The sequence below is a fragment of the Stigmatopora argus genome, chromosome 11 (genome assembly GCF_051989625.1).
Source record: "Stigmatopora argus isolate UIUO_Sarg chromosome 11, RoL_Sarg_1.0, whole genome shotgun sequence".
Classification (NCBI taxonomy): domain Eukaryota; kingdom Metazoa; phylum Chordata; class Actinopteri; order Syngnathiformes; family Syngnathidae; genus Stigmatopora; species Stigmatopora argus.
This window is the reverse complement of record NC_135397.1, coordinates 13013867-13034550: the sequence shown is the minus strand read 5'-3', so window position 1 is coordinate 13034550 and position 20684 is coordinate 13013867. Positions and strand designations below refer to the sequence as shown.

The window sequence follows — 20684 nt, the reverse complement described above, 5'->3', positions numbered from 1 at the left end:
TGGACAGACACTGGATTCTTATCCACATATGAATGAGCCCAGGTCAGAAGTGAAAAAAACTAATGGGACTAGATTTTTCATACTACATGAAAAAAAAGATTTAAGTGTCAGCTTTGACCCCCCAAAAATGGCATTAATCTACAGTGTGAACGTAAGCATAGATGACCAGATAAGGATTTAACTGAAACAGGGATCTAAAATTTATGGGGCATTAGACAATTGGAAATAGGTGGGTGGCACAAGAGGCAGCAATAAACAAAAATTAAACCAAACCAAAACAAGGCATGAAAAAAAAAATAAACCAAACCAAAATAGACTAAACACAAATCCTGAGAGAAAAAGAACCAACACTTGTGGTATCCTGTGGTTTTATTTGTCCACATTAGACAAAGTACGGACAAAAGCAGACCAAAGAGTCATTTAGGCCATATCGAGGAACAATATAGGACAGCTCAGTAAATCCGTGATTTAAAAAAATCGTTATCCACCATCAACAAATGGTTTCAACTGTATTCAAGTATTGATAAATTCAAATTAAACATCAAGGAGGTCTAAACTGAATCTTGCATTATATAACAATGTGAAAAAATACATTGTTGTATTTAACAATACTTGCTGTTCTTGGAAAAAAAGGGGATGAAGAATATCTTTGAAATGTCTACTCATGATCATTTCATCGTTAGTCTTTTTTTGAAGCAATACTGGACAATTATTACACTCATTTTTGCTTACTGATGACAAAAGTAGCCTCGTCCGAAACCATTTTAACAAAGAATAAAAGGCACTCATGCAAATTCTGATACATCACATTTCTTTCATGTGGACAATGGCATTAACGCTTTGTAAATTATGCATTTTGTATGGAAAATGCTTTAAAAATTGAACTTTTTTAGTTGTTGTGTTTCTTACAATTGCAACCAAGTGCAACAAACAGTCATGTTCATGAGAGGTGACACAAAGCTGACAATTAAAAATCAATCAAAGAGGTTAAAAAAATAAATCTTATCGGGGGGAAAGACTTTGAAGTAAAATATTCAGGGTGATATTTTATCAAATGGACATTAAGGGGGCGAAAACTAACAAGAATTAAAATACATCAAACAAAATCTGGCTTTTCAGGGAAAGTGCAACCTGATCTTCTAATTACCACATTGGCAGCGTAGTGAGCTGCCCTCACACATTCGTCCAATGGTTTTTCTCGGACAAGCCCAGACAAGAAGCCTGCGCGAGGAACGGAAATCGTTTGAAAACTGAAGAAGAACAAAAAACATGAGAAGTACTTACCTCCGACAAATGCGTCACCCGCGCCATTAGTGTCCACGAGATCTTTGGGATCTATGGCCATCACTGGAAAAGTCTCAATTTTGTCATCTAAATGCAAAGGAAAAAGAATGAACACATTTGGCTTGTATTTGAGGAGTAAATAAAAAGACATGGAAATCTTACTGAGCGCCATCACAGTTTCCTCTTTTCCCTGAGTCAAGACAACAATTCGTTGTCTCTTAGTGTTGACTTTGGTCAGAGCTTGCGCTTTCTCGGCAATCTCCTTAATGTCTTTGGTCTGCAGAGACGTGACCACATGTTTTAGGCAAAATGCAGAAAAGTGCGGCGGAGATTAGAGGGTGGAGTTTGAGTCACCTCAAATTCTTGCTCTTTAGCGAATGCAGCCGCCTCCTGTAAGATGGAATCATACAAAAATCATAATTTAGTGCAGAAGTAGGGAACCTATGGCTCGGGAGCCATATGTGGCTCTTTTGGTGAGTTCATGCAGGTTTTTGCAAACATTTTCAGGAGGAAAGATTTATTCAATTCATTGGTGACGTAGGAAGCTGCTAAGCCTGTTTGGACCCGCATTTCAGAATTATTATATTTGTATGTATGGTGTGCATTACTGTTAAACCTTCAGGATTGTTGTTCCATAAAATATTGGTGTTATTGCAATTTAAGTAAAATATTTTGCACATTTAGAAACATCGATTTTGGTATCAAAGTTTGGGTCAAGAATCATGGCACGCATCATAAAATTTCCCCCCAATCTTTGTGTATGTATGTTCGATAACATATGTTAGTTACATTTATGTTCATTTTCTTTCTAAATTGATTTTGGTAAGAAATGTTATCTTCAGATACGTAATTCAAGTGCAAAAATTGTGAAGGGCCATTATAGGAAGATGCTAATAAAATCAAAAACTGTCATGCAAAAGTCATCAATAAGGATCATGGATGTGAAAAAAAGAAGAACCAAGATATAAATCCCATACATAATGGAACACACGCTAAAAATATTTGAACATAACATTAAATAAAGCATTTTGAAATAGGCCACCATTTTTAATTCACCCTGTATATATTTTAAACCAATTGCATTTAAAATGACGTCTAAGACAAATCTGCACAAAACTAACTTAAGATGAGTAGACATATTCCCTGTTCTAAAAATATAATTCTTTGGATTTAGGTCTAATCTGTGATCATCACAACCATAGACCAGTTATTTTTTAGTGGGAGGATTTGACTAATCTGTTATACAAAACAACAGAAGAAGGTATAATTTGTTTCTGAAACTTTTTACTTGAATGCAAATAGAATTTCTCCTTTGAATATTCTTCAAGTGCTTGCTAAAAGATGCACATTTTCCCTTGACAGGTCAACAATGGGGAAGTCTTGAGAGCACCAAATTGAAGTCCTGATGTCGAAATAAAAACGGAGGCGCTGAAGAGGCAGCAATTTACCAAAAGAGACCTTGGACGTCTTAAGAGCAAAAGTGAGCAATTTTGTCGACTGATGTGACAAAATTGCTCTTTGTGGACCTAGTAGGGGCTACAGAAGAAAAGTACAAGCCAGACCTTATTATATGATATTGGCCCGATGTATATATTAGGTTAGTGATTATTCACTTCACGTGCTATATGTTTGACTTTTAAACCCTCTGTAGGGCACTCAAATGGTTTCTTTTTACAGTGGTACCTCGACCTACGATCAGCCTCTACCTACAACATGCTCGAGGTACGATGAAAATTTCGATCGAATAATTCGCCCTAGATACGATCAAAATTTCGAGATACCACCAAGCCAGGTGGCCATGACATGAAAGGCTGTTTATCATTGTAGCGCACTGTCTTTTTTTTGCCGCATTTTTTTCGTGTATAACAGATATCTACGACCACTGAACAGTTTCTTCACACGAGTTTCTCCTACACGTGGACCAGAAAACGCGCATGCGCGGGCAAAAAGAGGGCTTTCTGGGTAATGAAGTATACTCGTGCACACAACACCGATAGCCAATGGCACCCTTTCTCAGAATAAAACTTCATTACCCACAATCAATACGTGGGTAAGCTCAGCTGTTGCATTTCCTGTTATTCCTTCCTTAGCCTTAGCTCCCGCGATCGCTCATTCAAGACTACTTCTCGTTGGGAAGTGGTTGTGCGTTATCCTATTGTGAGGACATTTGTGTGCATCATTTTCGGAATATTTTGAAGGGAATACAACAGGAAACAACCCATCGATAGCGAACGTGAGGGTGGAGGCGTGGCAAACAGCTAACCCGGCCAGAACGAAGGTAAAAAAAAATGAAAACAAAATTAGAGTTCAGTTTTGTGTAAAGTTACGTTAAACGTATGTTTGAGTGTGTCTGTATATATTAATCCAAGTTAATTTAAATTTGTTTGTTGCGTTATGAGTGCGTTGTCGTTCATTTTGAACCTGTTGGGCAAGGAATCCAAAACTAATCTCAGTAATTATCTATTATGTCAAGTTTTTTTCATCATAAATTGATTCCCCATTATATTTTTTTTATATAAAACTAGAACAAAGACTCATACTATACAATATAAAAGGAACAGGCATGACAACAATGTTAATTTCACTCCCTCGTTTATAAACAAAGGATACGGCTACTTTAATTTTAACATAGTTAATAGATAAGCTGTTGTGAAAAATTGTTTACGTGCTAGAAAAATAAAAACCCCACGGCAATTTTGGAATCAACCGACCATTTTCCCCACCAAATAAATAATCTGGAATCTGCTTTACCGTCTCATTTCCAAAGAGCACGTCTACGTAGGGCATGAGCTGCATGAGGTGGTCCTTGAAGAACTGGCAGATGAAGGGTGCGGACAGGTTGAGGCAGAACAGTTTGTTGTTTTCTGACGCGTGTTTGGCCACTTTCAACATGGACTCCAAAGACACTGTGAGGAAGAAACCCTGGAAAGAAAACAGTTAACAAATGCATCGATACAAGCGCAATCACATTGCAATGCTGTGTATTTTCTTCACATTGATTAAAAATGTCGCAACTTAAGTCAAGTGACATTGTTAGTTTTATCACTCACGGCAATGTAATAAACTTTAGCGCTCTCCACCAGCTTCCAATTTTCCTTCAGGTCCAGATGTTTCTCCTTCTTGTAACAATTAGCAGCAGCTAAGTTAGCAACCAGAGACCTTAAGGAAAAGAAAAAAACATGGGATCAACAAACCATGTAAGCTACCATATAACGGGTTCTTACAGGTTTCATCAAATAGAATTGAAGACACTTTAAAAGCAATTCAAGTAGAATTCAATGTCCTAAACACTTAAACCAAGGGTGTCTCGATTTGATGTGGGCTGGACCATTTTAGATATAATATTTAGATTTTTTTTTAAATAAATGGATTAAAAGAACTGGATCAAAAGCCCTAACTATTCCATTTTTTATAGATCTAAAACAATGTTTATTTGAGCTTTTTTTCTTACTAAAGGAAAATCTCTTAATCATTATGTTCCATATTAAAGTGGAAAACAGAAAATATTTGTATATATTTTTAGATTTTACAAAATGATTTTTGAACTAAAAACACAGATAAAAATGATTAAAAAATTACAATTATTGATTTAAAAGGGGGAAAATCAGGAAATAGAATATACATCTATAATCTTCATTTGAATTTGATCCTAAAACAGAAAGTCAGCACTTATGATTTACTTTCTCTGGCCACACAAAATGATGTGGCGGGCCAGATTTGGCCCCCGGGCCGCCACTTTGACACCTGTGTCTTAAACCTTATTTATAGAAAAAAATAATGTAAAACTGCACTAGTATGGAAATGGATTACAGTAATAGCTCATTTACCATGATGAATAGGTTCCAAGACCTGCCGCAACCGGCATAATGTCGGGACAGTGTTTTTATGGTGGTAGACACTAACCTCTAGTTGCCAGTGAAATAATCTCCAACTGTAACCTGTTTTCACACTATAAAGTTTTCATATATATTTGGTGGATCCAAGCGCGATGTGGTAAATTGTTTATTATCACCATGAAGTCACGAGGTATAATTATAAAAGGATCAGGTAGTTATTATATGTACATTTTTAAGTATTGATTCATTGGCTACCAGTGACGACGATAGATATCGAATCCATTTTGACTGTGCTATCTTTTGCATTTAAATCATAAAAAATACTAATTGTAATTTAACTATGTACTCTCTGCGACTAATTGTGATTACAAATTTTAATATTGCTTGAAAGCAGTAATCTGTATATATTTACACTTACAACATTGAAACAAACTGCAGAAAAGTCAATAAAATCAATTTTGTAAAAATACAAAACAAATGAAAAACCATCTGTACCTAAAAAAATAAAGTAAAAATGGATAATATTCCCCAAACCTAAGAAAGAAAACCCAATTACAGTCAAACCAGTCTATCTTGTGCGTGAACCTTACCGGTTGGCTCCAGTGATGCATGCAGCACACGAGCCTGTTGGCTCCTGGTCTTGCTCATAGTAGTGAGCGTCAATGTGGGCATCTTCTGCCTTCTTCTTCAGAATCTCTCCAAATTTATCTTGGCCGATACATCCGAAGAAGGTGCCGACCTTGTGAGGCTCCTGGATCATCCACTACAAAAGGTAATAGCGCAAATGAGCGTTCCATTTGGAAGAAAAAAAACAGAACTGTGGTGGTAATTGTATCAGGAAGCCAAAGTGTGTGACTGACCTGAGCGATCTTAATGGAGTTCTGAGTGGCTCCCCCAGCGTGGTATTCTGCTTTGAACTTGTTCACGAGTTCATCAAATCTGCATGGCACAGATTAGCAAATATGGGAAAAGGGAAGGTTAGACTTGATCAGTTCTAGAATATTCCAGATGGTGTTTGTTAACCCATTAAAACAATGGATTTGGTCATCACCAGAACACCATATTTATATTCTGGCATGGACTCTGTCTGATAGATGGTCTCTCCTAAATCATGCAGGCCAATTACTACTGTACTTGTGTGAATTCCTCTTATAAATCAGACAGCTATGGCGTGTCGATACTGAACTCTAGGGGCAGTATACACGCATTACAACACGATTAGCAAGGCCTGTATAAACTGAGAACTCTCCACCTAACCGTATTTTGACAGTAGAGCTAAAACAACCAAATGTACTATGTTAGATGAACTGCAAGAGCAGGATGACGGTTAAATGCTCTGTGAAAGAGCCAGATGCTGAAGGGTGGAGCCCACAGATTACACCGGGTTGTTTATCATGAGGAAAAGAAAGCAACGGTTATCCTACAAGAACTGATTAGTCAAGGGTTTCAGACTCGGGTTGTTTCGCAGGCCGCTTTAACGTCAACTCGATTTCACGTGGGCCGGACCATTTTAGATAAAATACTTAGATTTTTTTTTTATATAAATGGATTAAAAGAACTGGATTAAAAGTCCTGAATATTCTGTTATTTATATACATCTAAAACAATGTTTATTTTAGCTTTTTTTTTAAATATATTTTTAGATTTTACAAAATGATTTTTGAACTAAAAACAGAGAAAAAAAATGGATTAAAAAATTACAATTATTGATTTAAAAGGGGGAAAATCAGGAAATTCAATATACATCTATACTCTTCATTTTAATTTGATCCTAAAACAGAAAGTCGGCACTGATGATTTACTTTCCCGGGCCACACAAAATGATGCGGCGGGCCAGATTTGGCCCCCGGGCCGCCACTTTGACACATGTGGATTAGGTCAAGGGTTAAAAACATTTCATATGTATGTATTTTTATATACACAATTTAGGAACATTTAATGGATGTGAGTCTTTCAGTCTGGGAATACAGTTCATGCGTCAGGACTGCAATAATGATTCCCTTCTTGACAACTTATTTCTCATCTCTTGAAAACTAATTTGAATAGGACGGCGCTGAATATGCGCAGATATTTTTTTTTGTTAAATTGTGTAAAAATGTATAATTGCAGGCATTTTCAGCCCTTTTTCTACAGAGATTCTACCTCAGTGGAGGAAGAGAAATGCAATCTTTAATAGAGCTGATGGTCCCACTTTGAAAATCAACAAGGGGAGCAAAGGTTTCAAGACAAAACACTTGTCACTATTGCACTTTTATCACTATGTTGTGTTGAAACAAACTCTGTGTGAAAAAACATCTTTTATGTTTGACTTCTGAACTAATGTCAATTACAGGGCATCATGCTAATAGCCCCCCTTTGCTGTGTGCTAACACACAAGATGCAGCTGTGTTTTTTCCCTGTAAAACTGCTTAAATGAACAAATATGGGAGAAAAATCTGCACTGCAATGACTTCCTGACCTCATTTTAGGGTAATCTTGCATAAGCACTGTTACATAGGTCATGAGTTTCATCTTGCATTTGCAACAACTCCCTATGGATAGTTCACAATTCCTTTAAAGTTTACTTAATGGATGAACTAGTGTTTATGCTGTGTCTGTACAACTTTTTGATGCATAACTAACGCGAGATTGAATGCACAACTTTGTTATCTAGTGCTGTTTGCTTTGTGGCTCTTGTCTCAGAGGAACTGGGAGGTGAAAAGTCCTGCTCTGCTATTGGCTCATACTAACATTCCCTGTGTGTGCGAGATCTGACGCCCTACTACTGCTTTTTGAGAAGGGAATGGAGTTCAAAACAGGCGATTCACAAAGCTGACTGGCCTTGAGAGGTCAGAATGTCCATGTAACAGTGAGAAAGAGGCACGTGAAATCAAAAGGTCAATAATCTACAAGAGGCATCGTGATGAGGGAGATACGCACAAGGCTTTGTGCTTGTCCTCAGCTAGGATCTGGTCGTTTGGCTTCAGTGTGTATCTGTAAAAACAGAGCACAAAAAAGCATGTTATTGGCGTGCACTCAAAAGATTTACATTATAGCTCGCATCCAAGACTGGGTTTGTCTTTGCATAGTCTGGAGACACTGTCATAGTGCTAGCACCGTTTGTTGATCATCATTTTTTAATGCAGAAGTAGTGCAGTTTCATGTCTTCTTTTCATCTCCCAAAATGAGGCTGAATTAGATGCGCGTGTTTGGCTGACTTCAAAATAATCCTGGAGTTTACGCAAGGCTGTTCTTGCAGTTTGGACTCTGTACTGGAAGCCACATGAGCCCTTTGCTCTGGTCACTTTTCCGCAGCTGAGAGAAAATGGATTTTTATTCTCTATGACAGAAAATCAATGAAATAAAGATATATATATATTTAACTGGTGCTAAATGGTGGTTGAACTTCTACTAAAATCCTTGTTCTATCTGACAGTTATGGAGGTATTGAAGAAAACAGGGTAAAAATGTCTAATCATTTTACAGTTTGCAGTCTGCACTAGAAGATGCCACTTTATACTTAAATGTTTTGCATCTTAGCTTACGCTCCGACACAACAACCATTTAGATAGTGCCATATGTATCAGTCTATAAGGTTACGTTCATACTCCTTTTCCCCCCCAAAATCAGACCTGGACTCATTTGTATGTGGATAAAAATCGGTACACGGTCGATTGGTCGCCGGTCTTTTGGTCGCCGATCTTTTGGTCGCCGGTCTTTTGGTCGCCCGGAAGGTAAGTGATAATTACCATTTAAATCGTTACTCAAATTGCCCAAATACAAACTGCGAATTACTATTTAGTCATACTTAATGCCCTAGTAATTATTAGGCTAAAGAAAAGCTCCAAATTTCCCGGACTTTTATTGTTTTTTGTTGGAGAACTTGTTAAGACCCTGACTGACGTAGCTTCTTAAAGGGACAATGCATGTACATACAAACTCTTATACACTCACACGTTGGCTCAGTGAAACTGCTCATGGCCATTGTTGGCTTTTATTGATGCGTAGACCGTGTTGTTTTACCTTGTTTTGTCGCCGGTCTTTTGGTCGCCGGTCATTTGGTCACCCGTTGTTGCGGTCGGGGCGACCAAAAGACCGCGACCAAAAGACCGACGACCAATTGACCGCACACGATAAAAATCTGACATCTATCTGACTGTGCAGTGTGAACGCATTTCGGTTTGAGTAGGATCCATATGTCATGAAGCCTGTGACCAATCGAAAGGAACATTAATTTCCGTAAACACTGTCACACATTAATTTCACTGTGTGCATACATGTCAATTTGTAGCCGCACTGGAAGTAGTATATCTTTTGAAATAGTAACATCTAATGAAAAAAAAAAATCGGATTTGAATTAGGCACCATGTCCTGTGGTGTAAACAGAGCCTAATAGTCCAGAAATACAGTATAGTTATTAAAGGAGCACTGATTGATCGGCTGATTTCACAAATTTGGGGGATCGGTGACATGTGGAGCACAAAAAAATAGAACTGATCTTATTTGCAGATTGTATCCAGAGCCAGGTATCGTCATTAGCCTGCTCGCATATTTTTATACTTTCTGAACCCAACATAACACTTAAAAATGTAATGTTTGCCGCTCTTTGTGGCATCAATGTGTGAAGGGAGTGGATTTTGTATTGGCATTCCATTTAGTCATTGTGTGGTAATTGATTTAAGGCCACTAGATGGCCACAGTATACTGTCTATCCTTTGTTATTAAATTCACAGTTGTATGATACCTGTTTAGTTCATGCACATATTTGGCTAACATTCAAAATCTTTTAGCATCGTAAAACAGGGGTCTCAAACCGATTCCTCAAACAGCCGTAGTGGGTCCTGGTCTTTGCTTCAACCGATTTACTGATCCTTGCAGCCCTAACATTACATTTTGAACTTACTTATCGAGGAAGTCTTTGTCCACCACGGCACAAATGTCCAATAAGGGGTTCCCCATCCCAAAGAGTGAATTGCAGCTGCAATAAAAGAGAAGATTTAGCCATCTTTACTTAAAGTAAACATGTTGCATCATAAATATTAAATGGCATGTAATCATGTTTGTTTTCTTGGAGTCTACTCAGAATATGACAAGAATTGAGTGAGAATATTTGCCTTGAGCAAATTTGCGATTTGTGTATATCAACAACTCATTTGAAAAAGTCAGTTTTGTGTGAAAACAACGGTGAAAACCATGCATAGACGGGGAGAAATAGTGCACACCAGTGACATAGTGTTCTAATTGTATAAAGACAGACCTCAGGCGACCACGCATTAAGATTCCATTAAGATTGGGAGCAAGAGGCTTTTTTAGGACGACGCTGCAGTGCACTGGAATATATCAGAAAAGGCAGGGGTGTGAAACCCACAACCCACAAATTCTGGTTTGACACAATAATGACCTTTTTTAAAAAGCCAATTTTCAACATTTCATTAAATTGGAACAATAACATAATAATAACAATTTAATTTCCAAGGAAAATGGCTGCTATACCTTAACACTGCTGGAAATTGTTGATGTGCTCAGCTTTAAGGACATTGTTTACAACCCGCACGTAAGCTGTTTCCAGACTTCCATGTCTTGTGTCAGTGAATAACATCCACGAGCAAAACCTTAGCCAACAGCTGTCACATAACTTTTGTCTTTCCTAATCCACAAAAGCCAACAATCTCAAGTACATAGCCTCAATTCACCAACAACAGACAAGAATAAACCACACTTGTGTATTCTACAGGCAATGTATGCACCTCAGTGGACACCACACCTTCATGACCTTTTCCTGCAGCACAATAGTACACCTTCCTTTTATGCAAGTGGGTTGATAACTTCTGCAGCTAATTACACAAGCATTACACCAAATCCTCTTTGCCACTGGGTCTTACCTCAGAGCAGACATCTCTCTCTCTCTCTTGCCTTCTGGGTGCTAGAGACCTGTTGATCGAGCTACACGTCAATGAGAAAGGAGCAAAGAATTCCCAAACTCCTCAATTTCAGCACAAATGTGTGTCAGATCGATGCTTCCCCCTGCAACGCCAGCTCCTCCTCCTCCTTCTGAATGGATGAGTGGTGGGCATCTCGAGGAGGAAGGGCCACGACATGAGCTCTCCGCTTAGCTATTGGCTCGAATCCATCGCCTCAACACATCTCTTGAAAAGATACTAGAAGACGTGACGGGCATGCTGATAAGCGCTTCAAAGAAGCTGGGTTAATACGTGTGAAGGATCGTGGTGCATTCAAGTGCAGGGGGGTGCTACCACGAGGTACTAAAAGCAATTCAAAGTCACGTGACATGCGAACCACCCGTTGCTATGACGCGTTCAGGTGTCGCTCCAACAAACCTGGCACCAGGACAGCAATTCACTGACACAGCGTGAACTATTTATTTCTACATACCGAGGGTCACCTTGAACAAGCAGTTGGAACTCGTAGGACAATGACATTGAAGAAACGTGTTTGTAGAGTGCTACTAAAAACTATTAATTCAGTTTTTGTGAGTTTTAAAGATTTCCAGTCATTTACACCGAGAAGTTCACACAGTCACTTCTTAATTCTACTGCGTCCATAATCGTGCACTAAAAAAACAACTGCACGTGAAGCTCACATTTAGGATTTGAACAGAATTGCGCATTTTATCAACAAACTATAATCGATTTTTCACCCCCACGCACAGATTTGTGGTCACCTTAATTTCACAGGAGATGCTTTGGCAACAGAGTCCGTCTTCTCTTGTGCAGAAATTTTGAGTTTCTTTGCTTTAGGTTCCTCGGAGGAGGCCATGGTTGATCAAGCAAGGCACGATACTTTCACCTTTCACCGGCGAGACAAACGCATGTGCCGTTATTAAAAAAATAATAATGGGATGAATATTTACCCTGATCGTGGGCTTGCAGGTGGTTGAGGCGGGACTTGATAAGAGAGGTCCGCCTATCACAAGCACGAATGATTATATGGACTTGGAAAAGTGTATATTCAATTGAAGTGCTAGAATTAAAAAAAACACTTTTGCATTTGCAGTTTACTGAAATAAACGTTCGTGGCTGGTTGAAGACAATGCATTCTGCTTCCATTTATAAAATGTCTTTGCTTCTTCACACTTTTTTCTATTCGTTTTCAGCTAATAAAATAAGCACTAAGGGATACAGTTCACACGAAAGGGAGGTAGTGTCTAAACACGTGATTCTTCGGATTTTATGCAACATCAAGTTTCAACATTTCCGCGAGTGTCTATTTTTAATAGAGTCCAAGTTAATAATTACCCTCCGAACAGGGGGGCGCAGAAATAACATAAATATGCAGTTCAAACGTCACATTATTGCAGTTTACTTATTGCTTAGACGAGCTTTTTTTATTTTATTTTTATCAATCCTGATAGACGAAAATGAGGGCAACAATATCATTGACGTCAAGTAAAGTGAGGTTAGCTGTCTTTAAATACGCCTGATAAAAATATTTGAAAATAGTCTCCAACGCCACAAAATACTCATGCAATTATTTTAGGTGGTTACATATCATAATGCAACACACTTTAAGTGTTTTGTTTTTCATGAATTAGCAAAAGAACTAAAAACCTTTAGTCAATTTAATTACGCGCAACATTTGAGCAGGCATCCCACCGGCCCAGTTTGCCGAGTGGCAACATCACAGTTTGTCGAAGTAATACCAGTCAGCAGGTAAAAGTGAAATTTTTCATCTGAACTATTATTATTCTTAATCTTCTTTCTGTGTATTCATCAATTTTGTTATGCATACACATTTTCTACTCGTTGTATATAATAACACATAACTGAGTGGGTTGTTCAGATTTAAAAGTGAGATTCTTATATCTCACTAAGAACCAATAAGGACAATTGAATGATGTATTAGTCTGAATACTTTAAAAGTACTGGCGTGAGGCATTGTTACCATGTTGTAGCTATTGTTGACAACATGACTAAAAGCATTCTTTTATCATTTCAGCTGAAATGATCCACAGCGTGTTCTTTATTAATCACACGGGAGACATCCTCCTGGAAAAACATTGGAAAAGCGTCATTAATCGCAGCGTGTGCGACTACTTCTTCGAAGCCAAGGAGAAGGCGCTCGAACCTGAAAATGTGCCCCCCATCCTGCAGACCCCGCATCATTATCTCATTAATATATACAGAGGAAAGATCTTCTTCCTCGCTGTCATTCAGACTGAAGTGCCTCCACTGTTTGTCATTGAATTCCTGCACAGAGTTGCAGACACACTCCAGGTAAGACAAAATAGTGGTGGAAGACTCCAGGTGATTTAACATGTAGAATTCAATCATAAATATGTACTGCAAGTTTGTGATGACCCGATCCGATACTCAATATCGGTACCTGCCCCCGATATAGCTATTTTTGGTGTACAGTGGTCCCCCAATTTACGACATTAATCCATTCCATAGTTGTGATCGTAAGGGGAAATCGTCGGATGGTCAGCAATAGAAATTATTGTTATAGTTAAAGAAATTAAGTTTGGATTCAGCATGCTAGATTCTAAACTGAGTGAGTGATAAGCAGCATCTCTCTCAGGCATTGTGGGAGAGATTTTGGACAATCTTCAGCCATCTTAGTGACGTCGACCAATAGTAGGCCAGCATCTGAGCGACGACCCGATGCTGACCAATAGAAAACCAGCATCGTAGTAACACGGAGATGCACACTGACCGCGCAGTTTGAATTTTGAAATATTTCGGCCACGCAAGAGAAATTCTTGTTGATGCCGTAAGCTGGGAAAAATTCCCTATAGAGGGGACGAAAAAACGTCATAATCCACTTTGAAACGTGAGAAAAACACAAGGTAGAGCTGCCGTGATCCGGTGGTCTCGAGATTGGATCCGACTCGTGGCATGTTTTTAGTACCGTTGTGCTTTTTGGATGCTGTAACTCAAACAAACCAATAGGCAAACATGTCTGCTAAGTGGATCTACTTCGCTTTAGAAACTAGTGATAGTAACTGAGCATTACCCTAATACAAAAAATATGATTAGTCATTTACAGGTTAACATTATTTTCTGCATTATGTTTACTGGATTAAAAAGATGGTTATCGGTATCAGGAAAAGATACGGTCATTGCAACAATGCTCAAACGCCGTTCAATGCCATAGGACTATTTTGGCGGATGCTCGGAGAGCGTGATCAAAGACAACTTGGTGACGGTGTACGAGATCCTTGAAGAGATGCTTGACAATGGCTTTCCGCTGGCAACAGAGTCCAACGTCCTCAAGGAAATGATCAGGCCGCCCACCATCCTGCGATCGGTGGTCAATACTCTCACGGGTAAACACGTGGTTGCTTGTCTTCACCTCAAAATGTATTGGTGTAAGGTTCAAAACCCTTGTTGGTCTACTCAGGTGGGAGCAACGTTGGAGACACACTACCCACGGGTCAGTTGTCCAATATCCCCTGGAGGCGCGCTGGCGTTAAATACACCAACAATGAAGCCTACTTTGATGTCATTGAGGAAATAGATGCCATTTTGGACAAATCAGGTTTGAGATCTCCATTTACGGTTTAGTTTTTTACAGACATAATTTCTTTCATTATTTTTTTCAGTCTTTTGAACTTCCTCAGTTTCAAACAGGCAGCACGCTGACTTTATTACTTGCGGAGTCAATATTTTCTAAACATTTTAGACTTTTCTTGCAAACTATACTAAAACATTCTTAAACTGTTGTCGTTCATGCCAAACTTAAAGTCTACTTTGTTAGAGCAATAAATATCATTATTTATAACGTGGTGCCAAACAGTTGTAAAATGTAAAGCCCTAAAAACTAACCATTATGACTGACCAATTGTCAAAATCTAATTATTGGCTTTACTTCGTGCTGGGTGATACTGAAAAAAAAACCTTTCACAATAAGTCATGACATAATATCTGTTTAAAACTTCAACAAGCATTCCGTCTTTACTTCCTTTATTTTGAATTGACATTAAGCAGATAATTGTGAAATGCATCAAATATGGCCACAATATAAAAGTATATCATTTAAACATAAGCAACATAGTACATTGTGAAGATAAGCGGTTCAAAATGAATGAATATTTATTATCTTTGTCAAGGTCTGTTCTCCTAACATATTTGATTTATATTTTTTGTTGTGTTTATTATTATATTTTGATATATTACACATCTGCTTTGCTAATTCAGGGACACCTTGTACCCTTTCCCCTGCTTTCTTCATTACAGTTAACATATATAATTATAAAATTGACGATTTGAGTCCATGATGACACAGATTTGTGATTAGAATACAAGTCTGCTGATTTCACCCCAACCTTCTTATGTACCGTAGATATTTCTTCTCATTTGTCTACCAACTATGATGGGCCTACTTAATGATGCGTTAACTCTGGTGTTCAGGTTCTACAGTGTTTGCCGAGATTCAAGGTGTGATTGAAGCCTGCGTCAGGCTCACGGGGATGCCGGACCTGACTCTGTCCTTTATGGTGAGTGCTCAATTTACATTGATAGATAGTTTAGCTCAAGTCATCGATTTAAGGTCAACCCCACTATTCTAACTTTAATTAATCTTCGTGTTAAACTGAGACTCTTGTTTGTTGCATTCAAGAATCCCCGTCTCCTGGACGACGTCAGCTTTCACCCTTGTGTGCGGTTCAAGCGCTGGGAGTCCGAGCACGTCCTCTCTTTCATCCCGCCCGATGGCAACTTCACCCTTATGACGTATCACGTCAGCTCACAAAAGTAAGACCGATTGCCCACAATGGCAGTCAAGACTTAATATGTTTCATCGTGAATTCTATTGGACGATACTAGGCAGTTGTTGTCAAAAGTATCAAAGTACAGTGGTACCTCGAGATACGAGCTTAATCCGTTCCGGAACTGAGCTCGTATGACGAGATTCTCGTAACTCGAGCGGACGTTTTCCATTGAAATGAATGGAAAACATATTAATTTGTTCCAGCCCTCTGAAAAAACACCAAAAACAGGATATTGGATTGGAAAAAAAATTCTATTTCTTCTAATTCGCCATCTATTAACAAAGTAACACATAACTAGTGGTTTAATAGTAATAAAATGTGTTTAATCTAACTAAAATTGGGCAGATTTCGCCGACGGGAGACAGAGACGTTTGGGGGGGGGGGTGTTTTTTTTTCCCCGACAACGCACTCGTAAACGGAACAAACTAATTTAAATTAACTTGGATTAATATATACAGACACTCAAACATACGTTTAATGTAACTTTACACAAAACTGAATTCTAATTTTGTTGTATTCTTTTGTTACCTTCGTTTTCCGGGTTGGCGGTTTGCCACGCCTCCACCCTCACGTTCGCTATCGATGGACTGTTTGCTGTTGTATTGCCTTCAAAATATTCCCAAAATGATGCACACAAATGTCCTCACAATAGGATAACGCACGACCACTTGCCAACGAGAAATAGTCTTTAAAGAACGATCGCGGGAGCTTCTTTCCTTAGAAAGAATAACAGGAAATACAATAGTTGAGTTTACCCACGTATTGATTGTGGGTAATGAAGTTTTATTCTGAGAAAGGTTGCCATTGCCTATGGGTGTTGTGTGCACGAGTATACTTCATTACCCAGAAAGCCCTCTTTTTGCCCACGCATGCGCGTTGTGCGTTTCCTGGTCTTAGGAGAAACTCGTCTGAATTAATCGTTCCGTGCTCGTAGATATTCACGTCTGGTACATTATTGGACATTACGGGTCGTTTTCTGTACATTTTGGATCATTTCATTTTCATTTTATGGCGTTTCCAGGTCAATTAAAGGCATTTTCTAGTGATTTGGGATACTTTCTGATGCTATTGGAGCTTTTTAAGGTCACTTGCAACAGCAATTATTTGGACAATTTGAAGAAGTATTATTTTTCAAAAATAATGACCACTAATAGAGAACTACTCAAACAGTTAACATTCAATTTTGACTTTTTCTTTATTTATGTGGTATCCAAAATACAGTATTTTTTGGGAGTATCCATATCGAGTTGAGACCTTTCGCATCATGACAACAATACTAAGCCGAAATTGTCGTTCATCTTTGCAGTTTTATTTTCAGTTCGTGTAAATTGTGGTTTGTCTGTCCAGAAAGTCTGAATTTGTTGGCCAAAAAAATCTATTTGCCTTCCTCAGTCTGGTAGCGATTCCTGTGTATGTGAAGCAAAACATCAGCTTCATGGAGACGGGCTCTTGCGGCCGTCTGGACATCACAATTGGGCCCAAGCAGACAATGGGGAAGACGGTGGAGGGCTTACTGGTTACCATCCACATGCCTAAGGCTGTGCTAAGTGCCAACCTCACTGCAACGCAAGGCAACTACACGTACGACGTCACCACAAAGGTAAACGCCTGCTCGGCTCACAACAGCAAATACATTTGTGCCCCGCTAGTGAATTAAGGACTGAAAAGTCAATTGTATTTCACTGAGGAATTTACAATGGACGCACAGTTGTTTGCTTGCGATCATCAGATCGCGTCTCATTATTAACAAAGGGCACCGAGTTGCAGCATAGTTGCAGCAAGCATCTGTATACAACATCAAAACCTCCAATTAAGGAGCAGCTGTGACAGGTTGTTTATGTTAGGTGATGCTGTGTGTGATAGAGCATGAGACAGCAGGCAAGAGAGAGAGGACAGAGGGGCAGCTGCATCTGCACCGAAATAACCCACTTTTAAATTGATTTCTTCATATCGGCTGGTTGGATTAGAGGAAAAAAAAAAGACCATACGATATACAGTGGTACCTCGAGAGACGAGCTTAATTCGTTCCGGGACTGAGATCGTATGTCGATTTACTCGTAACTCAAATGAACGTTTCCCATAGAATTGAGCTAAAAACAAATTCATTCGTTCTAACCCTCTGAATAAAAACCAAAAACAGGATATTGGATTGGAATTTTTTTTTTAGTTGTTCTAATTCACCATCTATTAACAAAGTAACAAATAACTAGTGGTTTAATACTACTAAAATGTGTTTAATATTAAAATTAGATGGATTTCGCGGAGGGGAGAGAGACGGACGGGGGGGGGGGACTTTTTGAACGGCAACGCGCTCGTAACATAACAAACAAATTTAAATGAACTTGGATTACGATGCAGAGACACTCAAAAATAAATGTAATCTAACCTTACACTAAACTTAATTCTAATTTTGTTTTAAATTTTTTCACCTTCTCCCGAGTTGGCTCTATTTGCCCCGCCTCCACCCTGACTTTCAGATTCAACCTATCGAGGGTTGTTTGCTGTTGTACTATTATTCCCTTCAAAATATTCCGAAAATGATGCACACAAATGTCCTCACAATAAGATAACGCACGACCAATTTGCGAACAAGAAGTAGTATATACGCCATTCGCACTGACGACCGGTATAAAAAAAATCACTGAAAAAAATGCAACGCTCCGCCCAGTGCTCGTAGAGATATTTCACGAGGGAGTTGCGACCAGAAAGACATGTTCTTATGAGCAGCCTCTCGCGTCCGCTGTATCTCAAGATAAATATTTGCCCAAAACTTTACTCATGTCTCAAATTGCTCGTATGTGCACCGCATATGTGGACGTACCTCTGTACGTAAAATTTTCAAATATTGGCGCTGATAATCGGTCGATCTTTAATCGATATATTTTGTGTAGGTCCTTGTTTGGAACATCGGTAAGCTTAACCCTCAGAAGCTTCCCAACCTGCGAGGAAGCCTGAGCGTCCAATCGGGCGCTCCGAAACCTGAAGACAACCCCTCGCTCAACATTGACATGAAGATTCAGCAGCTGGCCATATCAGGTAATACAAATCTTGGGTGAATATCACATTGTGAAGGTTGGAAAAACAAACCCTTTTTGTTGCCAGGCCTGAAGGTGAACCGTCTGGACATGTACGGAGAAAAGTACAAACCCTTTAAGGGGGTCAAATACCTCACAAAAGCGGGAAAGTTCCAAGTGCGGACCTGACTTAATCATTCCTGGATAAGCACGCTCCAGATTCAGCGCTCCAAATTTTTCCAAACCTCAGAATTATTAACGAAAGACTTGGCATTCTAACAGTTAATTTATTGCAGTACCTATTATAGCTATAGCATTCCAGACACTGTATATAAAGATATATCAAACGGCTAGTTTATGGCCTTTAAGGGAATCCAAAAAAAATGGTAAAACAATAACATGTCGTACACTTCTAAGTGACCTTTTCTATTTTCATTCAATTCCACCAAATGCCTATGTGCCGAAGGGAATATGTTCCTTTGGAACTGAGCCTGCACAATCATGTGAACTTTGTGAATTATTGCTTGCGCGTTGCCTTTCTGCACATCAATGTCTTTGCACAGCTTTACTCTGTAATGTAGCCCTGTTAGGTGCCTTCGTTCAGGACTTTTGAACAATCCCTTTTAAAGATATGGTGCGATAAGATAAGGTATTATCTCCAATCTATGATTAGCACAGCATTTGCACAAACCTCGACGTGAACAAATATTCTTGTATCGCTCTTAATGTCAGTGCACAAGAAGTCTTATAAAAGCATTTGAGAATACTAAACAGTGTTTGCTTCTTTTATGTGGATGTGCATGTCACTTAACTATTTTGAAGTACTAGGTATATTCTCTTGAACTCACTTAGAAGAAGACCTTTGGTTTTCATTCGTAAGCATTCTTTTTTTTATTCTTGCAAGGCACAAACAGCGCATGTATTTCCATGGGCATGAGCTCTCAGGATGCATTCGGGGTACATGGGAAAAGTGAGACGAGTATTGTATTATAATGCAAATACACCCTGCATTTTAGGCAAGCAACATGCGCACTACTCTCTTCAATGCTCATTTATATCCACAATCGCACAAATTCTCCGTTTCACAGTTTGCCCAGCAATCATACAACATCGTGGTGATGAAACTATAAAGCGGTAGCTCAAAATGTCTGTTAAATGGTGATAAAACCGTCAAATACATGACTTCCACCAAACAGTTCAACTGTTGGGATTATACAGGAAAATAAATGTGATGTGAAAATACCATTGGCACCGTAAAACGTCCAATCCATTTTCCAATTCAAATGGATTGGATGTCTACTGGTGACAAGCTCATTAAGATTCACAGCCACATGATTGGTTGAAATAGTTAAATGTGTGATAGTGCTCTTTAAAAACATTTTAAAATGCAGTTTTGGATAGTGAAATGCATCATTTGGATTCAGTATATATTTAAAAAAAACACAGCAGCCACACAAACTTCATATTTAAATAAGGATGGGCATTTCAGTAGGGTTAAAAAATGTTTTAACTATCTGAATATTCATAACTCCTGTTTTCATGCCAGTAATGTCCTGCTGTATTAAAGCTTCCACAGATTAGTGGTGTTGGTCTCATTTACGCAGCAAACTAGTTGAGTGTAAAGGAAAAACCAATTAAAATCGTTCATGAACAATAAATTCCATGTAATTAAAAGCTCTTTCTGAACCCAAACCTACAACTCACGAGTTCCATCATCCTTTCAAACAAAAATCGATGGAAATATGTGATTGTCAACCTAAAAAAAAATCAACACTGCCACACATTTATGAAATTATACACTTCATCACCAAGCACTTCCCATCGAGAAGACAACCGAGTTCA

The 20684-nt window shown here is 38.6% G+C and overlaps 2 protein-coding genes across 7 annotated transcripts; one reads left to right on the top strand and one right to left on the bottom strand.

The window, feature by feature from the left end:
• Positions 1-351: 351 nt before the first annotated feature.
• On the bottom strand, positions 352-12373 carry adka (adenosine kinase a). Of its 5 annotated transcripts, XM_077612955.1 has the most exons (12): positions 12356-12373; positions 11782-11906; positions 10003-10077; positions 8040-8093; positions 5981-6059; positions 5711-5883; positions 4335-4443; positions 4036-4206; positions 1639-1674; positions 1447-1561; positions 1285-1371; positions 352-1221 (listed from the first exon to the last, which is right to left on the bottom strand). In XM_077612955.1, the coding sequence occupies exons 2-12, from the start codon at positions 11874-11876 to the stop codon at positions 1097-1099; spliced, it is 1119 nt and encodes a 372-aa protein (XP_077469081.1). In that variant the 5' UTR covers positions 11877-11906; positions 12356-12373; the 3' UTR covers positions 352-1096. The 5 variants fall into 5 exon arrangements, with proteins under 5 accessions (XP_077469081.1, XP_077469080.1, XP_077469083.1 ...); XM_077612954.1 differs by lacking the exon at positions 12356-12373 and having other exon boundaries at positions 11782-11945; XM_077612957.1 differs by lacking the exons at positions 11782-11906; positions 12356-12373 and adding an exon at positions 10982-11324.
• A 133-nt stretch (positions 12374-12506) lies between these two features.
• Positions 12507-19613, top strand: ap3m1 (adaptor related protein complex 3 subunit mu 1). 2 transcript variants are annotated; one of them, XM_077612952.1, is made up of 9 exons: positions 12507-12769; positions 13056-13333; positions 14214-14385; positions 14460-14597; positions 15470-15555; positions 15678-15811; positions 17221-17428; positions 18720-18864; positions 18931-19613. In XM_077612952.1, exons 2-9 carry the CDS (start codon positions 13061-13063, stop codon positions 19029-19031), a joined length of 1257 nt encoding a protein of 418 aa, XP_077469078.1. In that variant the 5' UTR covers positions 12507-12769; positions 13056-13060; the 3' UTR covers positions 19032-19613. The 2 variants fall into 2 exon arrangements, with proteins under 2 accessions (XP_077469078.1, XP_077469079.1); XM_077612953.1 differs by lacking the exon at positions 12507-12769 and adding an exon at positions 12886-12907.
• Positions 19614-20684: the final 1071 nt, after the last annotated feature.